Source organism: Cladosporium halotolerans (assembly GCF_011745625.1).
Source record: "Cladosporium halotolerans strain TM138-S3 chromosome Unknown Sca10, whole genome shotgun sequence".
Lineage (NCBI taxonomy): Eukaryota > Fungi > Ascomycota > Dothideomycetes > Cladosporiales > Cladosporiaceae > Cladosporium > Cladosporium halotolerans.
The window spans coordinates 320,219-333,116 of NW_027191461.1; the positions used below are offsets into that span (position 1 = coordinate 320,219).

At 54.3% G+C, this 12,898-nt stretch overlaps 5 protein-coding genes across 5 annotated transcripts; 1 reads left to right on the forward strand and 4 right to left on the reverse strand.

Annotated features, from left to right (window-relative positions):
• Positions 1-1,062: 1,062 nt before the first annotated feature.
• WHR41_03836 (uncharacterized protein) lies at positions 1,063-3,602 on the reverse strand (the record flags this gene model as incomplete). The annotated part of the gene is made up of 2 exons (XM_069372442.1): positions 3,131-3,602; positions 1,063-3,024 (listed from the first exon to the last, which is right to left on the reverse strand). The coding sequence occupies exons 1-2, from the start codon at positions 3,308-3,310 to the stop codon at positions 1,063-1,065; spliced, it is 2,142 nt and encodes a 713-aa protein (XP_069230454.1). The 5' UTR covers positions 3,311-3,602.
• A 296-nt stretch (positions 3,603-3,898) lies between these two features.
• Positions 3,899-5,057, forward strand: WHR41_03837 (uncharacterized protein). Its single transcript, XM_069372443.1, has 3 exons — positions 3,899-4,138; positions 4,192-4,462; positions 4,513-5,057. The coding sequence occupies exons 1-3, from the start codon at positions 3,970-3,972 to the stop codon at positions 4,658-4,660; spliced, it is 588 nt and encodes a 195-aa protein (XP_069230455.1). The 5' UTR covers positions 3,899-3,969; the 3' UTR covers positions 4,661-5,057.
• Positions 4,992-6,773, reverse strand: WHR41_03838 (uncharacterized protein; the record flags this gene model as incomplete). Its single annotated transcript, XM_069372444.1, has 1 exon — positions 4,992-6,773. The coding sequence occupies one exon, from the start codon at positions 6,771-6,773 to the stop codon at positions 4,992-4,994; it is 1,782 nt and encodes a 593-aa protein (XP_069230462.1).
• Positions 6,774-7,876: 1,103 nt separating this feature from the next.
• On the reverse strand, positions 7,877-9,756 carry WHR41_03839 (uncharacterized protein). Its single transcript, XM_069372445.1, has 4 exons — positions 9,444-9,756; positions 8,928-9,392; positions 8,349-8,876; positions 7,877-8,290 (listed from the first exon to the last, which is right to left on the reverse strand). Exons 1-4 carry the CDS (start codon positions 9,702-9,704, stop codon positions 7,973-7,975), a joined length of 1,572 nt encoding a protein of 523 aa, XP_069230463.1. The 5' UTR covers positions 9,705-9,756; the 3' UTR covers positions 7,877-7,972.
• A 1,741-nt stretch (positions 9,757-11,497) lies between these two features.
• Positions 11,498-12,802, reverse strand: WHR41_03840 (uncharacterized protein). The gene is made up of 2 exons (XM_069372446.1): positions 12,379-12,802; positions 11,498-12,320 (listed from the first exon to the last, which is right to left on the reverse strand). Exons 1-2 carry the CDS (start codon positions 12,655-12,657, stop codon positions 11,853-11,855), a joined length of 747 nt encoding a protein of 248 aa, XP_069230561.1. The 5' UTR covers positions 12,658-12,802; the 3' UTR covers positions 11,498-11,852.
• Between the last annotated feature and the right edge of the window lie 96 nt (positions 12,803-12,898).

The following is a 12,898-nucleotide window of genomic DNA, read 5'->3' on the forward strand; positions in this document are numbered from 1 at the left end:
ACAGGGACATACAGCTTATGAGCTTAAGTGGACGTCGCCTGCCTGTTCCTGACAGGGCTGATCGACCAAACCACACGTGACCCCGCTTCGACAGCCCGGTCTAACTGGAATTCGTGCCCGTGCAAGTACCTGTGAGAAATAGATGCTACAGTACGTTTGCGCATTTGCTGTTATTTGCACTGGCCAACGAGACCCAATGGAGGATGATGCGCAACGCGAAAGTATTGTAGCCATGATGCGTACAATTTATTTGAAAGAGTCTTGATTTCTTCACCGCATCTCGACGGCCACGGTCGAGAGGAAGACCACGAACATTACGGTAGTAGCTTCAAAGTTGGTTGCGATTAATATACGGATGCGGGCGTGGTGATGTTCGAAGACTCTCTCGGGCCGTGAAGCATCGAGCTCAGGACGATGCCGAAAGGTGCGGCGCGCACGTCGCGGGATCTGCGTGCTGTGTTGATCACGTGATGTCTCAAAAGTCGCGATAACCGGCCGAAGGTTGCTGCCCTTTGCGGTCCACCTTCAGCATGAGTGCTTCTCTGCGCTGTGCAAAATGTATAGGTGCATATAGAAGCATTCGAAACTCTCAAAAGCTAGGGTGCCATCCCATAGCTCATGAATGGAATGACGTTGGACGCATGGTGCTGAGATTGAAGGAAGCTTGGCCATGGTACACTTTTGTTACAGCTCTATCAAAGTCAAAGCATTCCTTCCTGAACGAGTCGACAGAACACCTTTTACGCTATGCCTCTTGCCGAACGAAAACCAAACGTAAACAAGCCCGAGCTATGGTCCAAGAAGCCACCCTGTAGGCTTGCTTATTCGTTCCAGAGCAACACTTGCTCGTTCCAAGCCAACCTCCGTTCTGTACTCCGTGCTTCGCTTGAACGATGTAGGCTGATGCGCGTGCTATGCTGCGTGACGATGTACCTGTTCTTGCTTTGATCGCTGCCATTCCCACCCGCTGTCGCTTTCCCAACCTAACATCGCGAAGCACGGAACAAGGAACGGAAAGAGAAAATTACATACCCGTTTGTCATGTGATCATTGCGTAGGAACTCAACCCTGCGAGTTGGTCGGAGTCTGGCTCTTCAGCCCAGGGACCCAGCTCTTGACGCCGTCCTTGGGGATCTTTGGCCGGCCAAATCCGAGGTCCAGGTCCAGAATGATCTTGAGCGCGTTCCTGCTCCTGAGGTACGGAAGCGGAGCCTTCGCCTCCTGCAGGCCGGTGATGGGCTCGACAGTGCCGCGCGGTCCAAGCTCCTTCTCTGCGGACTGCTCGCCAGGCAGGGGCAGAAGGCCTTGCAGGACTTCGTAACCGGCAAGAGTGAAACCGAATTGAGGCGAAGAACGAAGAATCCGAGCCGGACCGCCCTTGAAGAATGCCTTGAAACCCTCCTCTTTGAAAACAGTCTTCGCGCAGTGGCGCAGGGAAGTGTATTGCGTGTCGCCCTTCCGGCTTTCGACTTGCAGGCGAGTCTTGATAACATCAAAAGGAGTGGTCATGTACGCGGCAGGCATACCGGCGATAGCACCAGCTGTGAGAAGTTGAAGGATGCCAAGCTTCTTCGAAGGCGACTCGCCGAAGAAGTCCTTCTTCAAGTGGCTGTAGAACGGGAAGTAGATAGCCGAGAAGGGCATGTCGCGCAGCAAACAGGCAGATGCGCCCTTGTACAGACCAACGACACCAAGGTTCTTCACAATCCAAAGGGCAGATCGCTTGGTGACCTGCTCACCCTCGCGGGCAGCAGCCTTGATGGCCTCGCCCTGAACTTGCAGGCGAATCTTCACAATCTCGAGAGGGTTCGTGAAGACAACCTGACAACCACCAGCTGAACCACCAGCCAGGATCTCAGCCCAGAGTGGGATGTTGCCAGACTGCTTGTCGGTGAAGGTGCCGCGGACAAGGTCGTTGACGGTGAGCTTGATGGCCTTCTCCGGCGCGACACCAACAAGCTGAGGGAGAACACCGGAGTACAGGCCGCGGAAGCCCTCGTTGCGAATGACTTTCTGGAAACAGTCGATGCTGTTCTTGTAGAGTTGCTGACCAACGACAGAGCCGCGCTGGTTCTGCATGCGGGTCTTCACCAGGTCAATGGGATACACCATGAAGGCACCAAAGGCACCAGCAATAGATCCAAGCGCGAAGTGGTGGGCCGAGACAAGGATGGACTGAAGGACTGAGCCGGACGCAGCGACGGCCTTCTGAGACACATCCGAGATAACCTGATCCGGACGGCTGCTCAGGCCAGCAGCAACGGCGTGCCAGCTCGCGTCGAGTACGCGAGCAAAGTCGGTGATGCTGAGGCGGCCAGAAGGCTGATCAAGCGAAGCGAAGTGGAAAAGAATATCGACCTCCATTGGGGTGAAGAGGGTGAAGCGCGTAATACGGGCCGCCTCGTTCAAGAAGTCTGTACGGGTGATCCTGCCGTCGGAAGACTTGGCGATGGCATTCTTAATCACCAACTCAACAAGATCCATCTCCTTGATGACATTTTGGAAGGCGCGAACGTTGGCATAGCTGATCTTGCTACCAGGGCTGATGTTGCAAAGTGTTGGCAGGTTAGCCAGGAGGTGATCGGAAAGCTTGTGGGATGCGGTCTGCTTGATGATCCGGCTGAACTCTTCCGGCTCGATGTATCCGTCGCCGTCCTTGTCGAAGTAAAGGAAAGCTTGACGCACGCGCTCACCCTGCAAGGCACGTAGCATCTGTGCAAATTGCGGGTAGGTCATGGAATGCCTGTTTTTCCTGCCACCAAGATACAGCGACGCCCAATCGCTGTCCCAATTGAACGGGATTGCATCATGCTGGCGGTGACGAGCATACTGCTCTTTGAAGCTGTTGAAGTCGACCAGACCAGTCTCGGGGTCGCTGAAGAGGCGGAACGCAACATAGTATTCGGAGTCGGCTTTTGCAAGAAGGTTGTTGAAGACGGACCAGTCGTGGATGTCAATACGGTCCTTCTTGCGACGATCTGCAATGCTGAAAAGGATCGCGTATTGTTCGCGTTTGATTTTGTGCTTCGATGAGGTCAGCCTTTAATAATGGCGGAGCAAGCCGGCGACAGGCGCGCAGCAGGCCCAACTGTAAGGTAACCCATTGGTCCCAATGGCAAGGTGTACTCACATAATCTTCGCCCTCTGGCGCAATGGCGTCGACGAACTCGACTTCAGTCATGTAGTGCTCGCCAGACTCTTCATCTTTTTTTGCGTGCTGCAGAAAGTTGTTCCTGGTTTGCGCCGACAGTTGCGGCTCAAGCTCTGTGCCCAGGACCTTCTCTTTCAACGTCTCGGTGACGGTCGCCATGACTGCGAGTCGACTGCACTGCAGTTTTGCGGCTCGATCGGATTTGGTGGGTTATCGCAAGGAGGGTTGGGTGATGTACGATGGGGTTGAATAAGGAGGCAGGGTATGGGATGTAGCCTTTCGTCGCGCGCCGCCGACTTCGCTTGCCGTCACTCGAAGGAGATGCTGTGTGATGGAGTGCGGTGGAGGCTTGCGGTTGCGCACAGATTGGCCGCTACGGAGAAGAACGAGCCGCTAGACGCCACGGCTCCACTGTGTTCGGAGAGCTGTGGAGAAGACACCAGGCAAAGGCGGAGTGAACAGAACGAACGTGAGAGAGAAGAACGCAAGTTGGCTCCGTTGAGTTTTACAAAGGAGGAACGCTGAATGCTGTGGCGCGTCCAGCCAAAACGTGTTCCTGCCCCTGTCAAAAAGATTTCAAGCCTCTCTCCCACGCCGCCGGTCATCGGGCATGGATTTCCACGCGCCTTGCGCCCACGCTGCCGGCTAAATCCCGACGAGGCTAGCACCGGGTTTTGCGTGACTCGGTGCCTGAGGCTTCACACCGTAGGGCTGACTTCTGGCTTGTGTGAGATGCGAGAAAGTTGATCGCATCGCAGAGCAGATTACACCTTTGCATACCAGCTACCCTGCCTGCAAGTGTATAGAGATCTGCCACCATGTCTTTCGTGCGGCCTATGACGCCGATGGACTTGCTGAAGTTTAACCCCTGCAACCTCGATCACCTTACTGAAACCTACAACATCGGTTTCTATCTCGAATACTTTACCAAATGGCCGTCATTATGCAAAGTCGTGGAAAGCGAAGACGGCAAGATTGAAGCATACAGTAGGTTACGTGTTGATAGTGCATCTGTTTTGAGCTTGCGCTGACCTTTTTAGTCCTCGGCAAACTCGAAGCATCACCGTACCCGGCACCTGTGGAGCCTTACGATCCCAGTCTTACAATTTATCGGAAGAAATTCTCAAACTACTTGCCATGGCACGCCCACATTACCTGCCTCACTGTTGCTCCTGGCGCACGTCGCCTGGGACTTGCCACTAAGCTTTCTGAAGCTTTGGAGGTGGCCGGCGATGAGGCTAACGGCTGGTTCGTCGACTTGTTCGTGAGGGTGGAGAATGAGGCGGCTATCAAGCTTTACCAGAAGATGGGGTGAGCATCACTTACCATAGATCTTGTTATTACCCTGCTGACTTCGAAAGCTACTCTGTCTATCGGAGAATAATAGACTATTACGCCGACGGCGCAGATGCTTTTGACATGAGGAAACCCCTGAGTCGAGACAAGCAGCGCAAGACGGTCCGCCCGAACGGCGAAAACATCAAAGTCGATCCTGCAGAAGTATGGTAGACTTCTTTGTTCCGATGTTGAGAAGGGGTCGGACACCCATGATTTGGTTCTTCAGTCCAGTAATGCGACCCTGGATATGGGCTAGGCGTCTTGAGAGATCGCAACCACAACCACATTGTCGTGGTAATGAAATACTCTCAACTTTGCAGGGATCCATCAGCATGGAAGGACGAGCGGCTCGTTACGGCTGATAGACATCCGCTCCTCCCCTCTACGACAGTGATGATGCTATGAAACACTCGCATGCCTATCTCAAAGCAGATGATTGACGCAATTCAACGAAGACCTATCACCGCGGGCTTGAGCCATGAATTTCGTGGCCTAGACCATCTCATTTATGCAGATAGAACGCTAAATCGGCATCCGGGTCGTACTCCCTTCTCGTCCTTCCGTTTCCCATGAACCTGAACCGGTTCCGCGTCCGATACACAATGTCGAAATCCTCTGGCCGGATCTCATCGATCATCTCCTTGTACCCAATCACGCTTCCGGCCCATACTGCTGTCACCTTACCGTCGACACGGTTGTTCTTGTACCAACTCTGGCATCCGCCACTCCAGACCAGAGTTTGCATGATCTCGTCCGCATATGCATTGAACTCGTCCACCGCCTCCTGCTTTGGCAAGACGTACTTGATGTCCTCGGCGGCAATCTTGCGCAGCCATTGGCACATCCAGTCGGCACTCCAGCCAAGACCTGCCATCAAGCTGCCATGGCCTACGGGCGCGTTAGGTCCAGAGAACATGAAGAAGTTTGGAAATTGCGCAGCGGCGAGGGAAAAGTAAGACATCGGCTCGTCTTTCCATGCTTCCGAAAGCGAGAGTCCGTTCAGCCCAACAAGCGGCCAGGGAGGTCGGTGAGAAACATCAAAGCCGGTCGCGCATACAATGGCATCGAATTCATGAACAGTGCCGTCTTCCGTGCGGATTCCGCTTGGCTCGAAGCGCTCTATTGGCAATGTGACCAGGCTTACGTTGTCGCGCGTGAAGGATTCAAGATATCCAGGACCCGGTGTCGCTCTCCGGCAGCCAACCTCCCATTCAGGGGTGAGTTTATGCGCAAGATCATCGTCATTGTTCAGTCTCGCCTTCATCATGTCCGCGGTCTGCTGCCGGCCGACCTTTTGCGCCTTAGATTCTTTTACAAACATGTCGAATGATCGATTGCTGCCAGCCTGGATCTTCTTGCGGTACTCGTGCAGTGCCTTCGGATCCTCTCTGAACCGCCGCTTCTCCTCTTCACTGTACACGTGCTGTGTCTTGCCACCAATTATCGCTGAACCGAGACCCGGAGTAATATACGTGGGTCTCCGCACGAAGTTCGTCAGATGCGCCACATCTTCGACAAGCTGCGGCACAATCTGTATGGCAGAGCTGCCATTTCCGATCATAGCGACTTTCTTCCCGCGGAAGTCATACTGGCTGTCCCAGGCTGCGCTGTGGCACAAGTGACCTTCGAAATCATGAAGTCCAGGGATGCTCGGCCAACGCCAGTGAGAAAGGAAGCCAGTGGCCGATATAAGGACATCACACTCGTCTTTGATGACACTATCCCCATTGCGGACATCCAGCTCCCACTTGCCCTTCTCTTCGTTGAAATCCGCACGCTCAACCTTGTGCGAGCACTTCACATCTCGCCCCAGATCGTACTTCTTAACGGTCCGCTTGAAGTACTCGAGGATCTCGCCTCCACTTGCATAGTACGCACTCCAATCCGGATTCGGCTCGAACGGGAAAGTGTAGATGTGAGCCGGCACGTCGCAAGCCACGCCCGGATACGTATTAACGTACCACGTGCCGCCGACCTCGTCGTTGGCTTCGTAGATAGTGTGCTCCAGGATGTCTCCGAGCTTGTGCTCATGCTGGAACTTGTATGCAAGACCCATAGCGCTGATGCCTGCGCCTATGGTCACGACACGCAGCTTCCGCGTAGGCGTTCGCATTGGTTTGCGGTACAGGGGAATCCATTCTTTCGGTAAAGGCTGACCGTACCGTTCTGGCGGATCAGGCTTTGGGCCGTTCGCAGTATCTGGGTCATCGCATTGAGAGACAGTTGGATCGTTGGCGAAGAGGTCCTCCATGGAGGGTTCATCGGACATGTAGGCGCCTGCCATGGTTCTTCTTCTTACAAGCTTTGGGTAAAGCAACTTGATCGTGCATACTGTAAATGGAAAGAGAACACATTGATATACAAGTCTACCTTACCTTGTCCACTATCTACATCATAGATGCTGTTTCTGCTTCTGGGCTGTCGCTTCAAGCTGTGCCGTACCCGAGGAAAAGGTGAGGGGAAACGCCTTCATGATCTGCATGGAGCGATGGGTCTTTCTAGGTCCTCACGCGCAAAAGCACGCGTGGCCCGTTCACGCGACGAGAAGCAAAAGCACACTTCAGGCTCGCAAGATTGTATAGCAAAAACCAAAAATATGAGGCAGAACGATGCTGGTGAGCCAGCACCGGAAGACTTTAAGATCTGTAAGAGATGTTCATTTCTGAAATCTCCCCAACAGGGAATCGAACCCTGGTCTCCCGCGGCTTATCATCGGGTAATTAATGACAAGCGGAAATCATAGCCACTAGACCATTGAGGATTTGGTGTGTTGTACACACCAATGGATGAGGTGGGGAGTTAGCTGTACGTTTATATAGCAAAACACTGGTGTCTTTGAGGGTACTTGGGGTTAGGGTTGGGGTTGGATGCATCCACTTTTCGGACACCTCTGCGACCAAATGCTCGGTTGGCAAGGTACATTTGTGCTCAAGGCTTTGAACATGCATAACAGAATATACTCAGGTGCTACAAGCATCCATATTGCACCTGTCGCTATGGAGTGAAATCGCTAGATCCAGCGCAAGCAACACACAAATGATGTTTGGAAGAGCATGTGTCCATGCGAGCAAGGTATGCGCGCACACCCAGACCTGCGCATTTTCTGGAGATCAATATTCACAGGGCTCGACGGATGAAACAGATGCCAAGCAGAAAGGCCACACCACTTGGCATATTAATGCAGGCTACTCTACAGCATGGGTGACGAGCATGCATCGCGCAAGACGATTTCTCCGGAGCCCTAAGCCCTGCGTTTCAAATCAAGAGAAGCTCGGAGCAATAACCAGGGGTCAAGCGATGGATGTTATTATTGAGACAATGTCCTAGTGAAAGGCTCGCAGTGGATGAACATCGATCGTCGTCGAAAGTCGACGCTCAACGGACATTCGACGGACATTCGACCAACGTATGACTCCAGCATGGAAGTGAAATGAATTGCAAGAGATATAGATTCGCGAAACACTCGGTAGCAAAACTCGCCACCTATCTAGGCACAACGGCACCCTGTCCCTCCGCAGCAGGCACGCCCGCTCCCCGGCTGCTCTTGCGCCACTGGAGAATAGCAATGGGAATGATGCTGACGACGAAGATCAGTCCCGCCATCAGGCCTCCGCTGCCAGAGCTGCCCAGCGTAGCTTCCATGTCGGGGAACCAGAACGGCCCGATGAAGCCCCAGGTGGAGCGGACGACGTTGATGAAGACGCCGATGCTGGAGCTGTGCTCGACGTAGCTGTCGATGGCGTAGGTGACGAGGACGGTGGTGACGATTTGGTTGCCGACGGCGGAGATGGCGATGCCGATCTGAAGAATGTGTTAGTCTACGGAGTGATAAGCCGATGAAATTTTGGGAGTGACTTACGACCGGAGTGATATTCCACACGCCTTGCTTGGCCTGCTGGAGGCGCACGCTGAAGACGATCAGGCCGACCATGGCCAGCACGAAGCCGATGTAGCTGAGCCACAGTCTGTATTCGGGCGCTGGGCGGCGGCCGAGTTTCTGCGTGCGCTTGTTCATCCAGAGATCGCTGATTCTTCCGCCGACTTGTTCGCCGATGACAAGACCGATCAAGATGCCAAGGAACTGGAGGCCCAACTCCTGCGGGTTGAGCTCGAATTTGGGAAGGAAAAGCTGCGGAATCTCGACAGTGAGGAGCACGCTGCAGAAGCCGAAGACGATGGAGTAGGCGATGGTGGGAACCCAGATGGAGGAGTAACGGAAGAGGAAGAGAGGTTGGATGAACTCGAATGGCTTGAAGGGGGTCGGGTCGATGCGCTTGAAGTTGAGGTACTCCTGCTTGAAAGCAGAGACGTTGTGGCGGACCGCATTGCGCATGTAAAGGGTCTCGGGACCAAGGAAGAGGTAGGTGATGAACTGAACACCGTTGACCTGTCATGTTGTTAGCCTTGCCCTTAGTATGACTAACAAGACTAGACTCACAATCGCAAGAATCCAGTAGATCCACCTATAATCACCAGTGTGGTAGACCACAAAGCCCATGAAGAAAGGACCGCCAGGAGGCCCGAAGGTAACAAGCAACGTCCACATGCCGACGTAAGTAGCGCGCTCTTTCTTGAAGAAGGTTTCAGTGACGACGCCAGAGCCGGTTCCTCCAGGCGGGCTAATGAAAAAGGCACAGAATGCCCTGCAGATTGCCATAGTGGCATAGTCGTTGCTATTAGCACATCCGATGTTGAACGCAAGAGCGCCCAGGGTGCTGATGAGCCACACGGGTCTCCGGCCGTAACGGTTGGCGATTGGTTTCCAGAAGAGCGGAGCCCAGCCAAGGATGGCAATTTGGAGAGAGGTAAGATAAGAGGTCCTGTGAATGGATACGCCGAGGTCTTCAGAGATGCTCTCGTAGGCAGGAATGATGGCGGATGCAATAAAGGTGGTCATCATGGCCTACTGGGGTTAGTGATAGGATCAAACAACATCGGAATCCTGGCTACTAACATGGAAGGCGACGCAGGCCAGGTTTGTGACCTTCTTCCATTGTGGCCAGTTATAAGGATCGGCCGGGTCAGCCGAAGGTATAGGATCCAGGTCGAGAGTGCCATGGCGTTGCATCAGGTAATCGCGGTGCTCCTGGGTGAGGTTTGCCACATCCTGATTGATGAACACGGGCGCGGTGCCATTTTCGACATTGTCGCGCTCTTTTTCACTCCCAGAGTTTTGAGACGCTACTTCGTAGCCCTTCTCATCGTTGGTGGCCATCGGGAAAAGCACTCTTTGCGAATGTGCCAGCCGAGTATGTGTCTCCCTGTGGCCTTCTGACTGAAAGGTCCGAAGAACTAATGAAAGAATGAACGGAGATAGAAACAACGAAACAGTGAGAGATGGTATGATAGAGAAAAACGAAACGGCGAAGAGGGCTCTTACATGGAGATGCAAACCCTCGGACTCAGGTGTGCCTCTCCTAAGACCAGCAGATAGCGGTTAGGTTGGCGCTACGCACCGTGAATGTTTCCCGAGATAGATGTGTCGTATCCACCGCGCAGGCTCAAGTCTCAACCGCTCCGCACGGGACCCACATCATCTCGCCTGTGCCCCGCGATACCGCGTGCGCGCAGTTGGGGGACAGCAGTGCCGTCTTCGACAGCCGTGTCTTTGGCGTCGCAAACCCCAAGAAATCGCCCCAGTAGTGGCCGCATCACTCCGCAAAAGTGATATAATGGTGCGGGATCGTCTGGGGATACCGTACGTGTGCGTATGTCACCCTCTGCGGTGCCGACGACATCCTCGGCCACCTCTCGACACGAGTGGGAGCGGCAGTCAACGTAAAACTCGGTCTCGGGGCGCAGGTCGTATCCCTTGGCGCTCGGCCGAGCATGGCAAGCTCGCCGGGCAAGGGGCCATGGCGCACTCAAGCCCGCCCAAGCAATGCCACGCGACCTGGGCTGCACTCAAAATCCACGATCGGCGGCTTCGTCGGTCGTGGTGCCCGTCACTAGGATGTAATGTTTTCATGGCAGACACTGACCTGACATCACTCGAGCGCAGAAAAGATCTCTCACAGTACTCGAGAGACACACCTCCCGCACTGCTTCACATCGTCGCTAGCATCTCCTAGCCACTGGTCCGACCGCCGCGCTATCGACCCAGAATAAAACTGCCGGGCCGACTGGTTCAGGCGGCACACCCAGTGTTCCTTCCAGTAATAAGCGAATTGTATTTCTTCAGCCCTCGCTTGCCCGTGCTTGGCGTGTTTCCCTTCAGGGCTGAAAGGCAAGACATCCGGAGGCCTTTAAATCCGCTTCCGTGGCCGTTGAAGGCCGCCCGCTGTTGACGGTTCTGCGGCCGGTCAACGGCTCTGCCGTCTGTGGAAGCGTGTTGTGTGGATGTCAATACTGGACCCGTCGCCATGGAGAACTCCGGCGGCTGAATGTCCTATGATGCTATCAATGATTGACAACACGGCGCGTGATTGTGGGAATGCCACAGGGGCCGACAAAGGGAGACCCTCCCTAAATGCTGCCACGTGCCGGCTTGCTGACATATACACGCGAGTTTGGACGAGCTTACGTCGCAGCGGAATATCTCTTGTATTGCTGTAGACGGTGTCATACGAGAAGCTATGTAAGATGGTACTTGGCCCGGAGGAAAGTATTCGTTCACTGCGATTTTCAGAAAACATTAGTGGAGAAAGGGACAATCGAGCAAAAGCTGAAACATGGAGTTCTTTAGAGGTTTGGGGATGGAGAGATCGACACCTCAAACGCGTGTAAGGCTCACGTGCCTAACAGAGACCGTCCGCATTAGACCATCCTCTACTTGGACCCTTTTGAAATTACCCAGCATTAGATACTCTCCGCTAAACTCTTGATCCAGTGTGGATTTTGTGCAACAGCCAAACGCATGCTCGTAGGTGGCTGGAAACGATGGTGATTCGGGGTCGAAGGAGTGCAACTTCCAACCGCTTTGTCAGCTGTGTTGTTCTCCTGTCATCTGCGAGTCAGTTTATGTACACTTGAAAACACCAGGTTGAGAAAGGCGTGAGATTACAAAACCAGCCATGAGAAGACAACTTTTGTTATTCTGCTCAAACTAGAATAAAAGCACCAAAAGCCATGTCTGGGTATACCATAAGCCATCTTTGTTCGCCTTCAACTATGCCATACGAGGCCAGAGGCGTTTCGCCGTGTCGTTAAGTACATATGCGTCTGAGCCGGCCGAGACTCTTTTTTCCCCCGGAGGACCACTTATTCACTCCCTGTCCGTAGCCGGCCCACGCTTCAAAAGTGAATCGCTCGCCGTGCGCCGTAGTTCGCCATATGCAGTATGCAGTCCGCACTGAGCGATGCTGAGGAAAATCTCATAGCAAGCTTTTCGTCCGTCGTCATTAAATCAGGGCAAGTAGCGCGCTTAGATAGCGTACTTGGCCTTGGCTCTGCTGGAGCCGGAGTGGGCGGAGTCCTGGTGACCGGAGAACTCGACCTGCTCGGTCGGCGGCAGGGCGAGGACCTCCTTGAAGCGCTTGCCGATGAGCTCCAGCCTCTTCTTGCCCTCCTCGCGGTCGACGCCCTCGGCGGCGGCCTTGCCCTTAGGCGCCTGGCCGGCGGTGCGGGTCCAGAGGCCGACGCGCCAGAAGGCCTTGCGGATGTTGAGCACGACGCCCATGACCTCATTGTCCTGCTCGTCCTCGAGCGTCTCGCCGATGGCGGCCAACATGATGTTGAGCCAGGTCTCGTCGTTGGCCTTGCTGTTCTTGAAGGTGTAGGACCAGCGGCCACCGTGCTTGTTCTGCGGGTCCTCCCACTCGGGGCGCACGCCCTTCTTGAAAAGCTGGTAGTCAGACTTCTGGGCGAGCTCGGAGGCGGAGGTGATGTTGTTCTGTGAACGAGCGGTTAGCGGGTGGATCCAGAAGCGCATGGCGCTGGTTTTTACACACGTAGATACCCCAGAACTCCTCAACGCTGTTAAAGCTGATGACCTCCTTCAGAAGCTCGTTCCAGTCCTGCTTGCCGCTCGGCGGCTTGGTGAACCAGAGAGTCCAGGTGTGCTGAAGCTGGTGCTTGACGTTGAAGTTGGAGGGGTCGTCAAAGACGGTGACGACCTTGCCGGTGGAGGAGCCATTGGTGGCGGCTTCTTCCTTGTTCTCGCCCTCGGGGGAGATGGGGATGGTGTCGAGCGGAACAGGCTCGCTGGGCTTGGAGGCGACTTCGGCCATGTTTGCGGTATGCGGCGGACGAGGTGAGTGCGGTGAAGGTGTTTTGATGTAGTCGCGAGAGTAGGTGATCCTTCACAGACTACGCGTGTAGCGATTATCTGTGGTGTTGTGAGGGCGGGATGTGAGCGTGTTGACGTTGATGCTTGCGCGGACGTCAGTCAAATGAAATTGATTCGGGAAGGAGCTGATTTGCGACGCTAGCAGGCGCAAACTGATCGGCAACGCCTGCAGGGACAGCTTG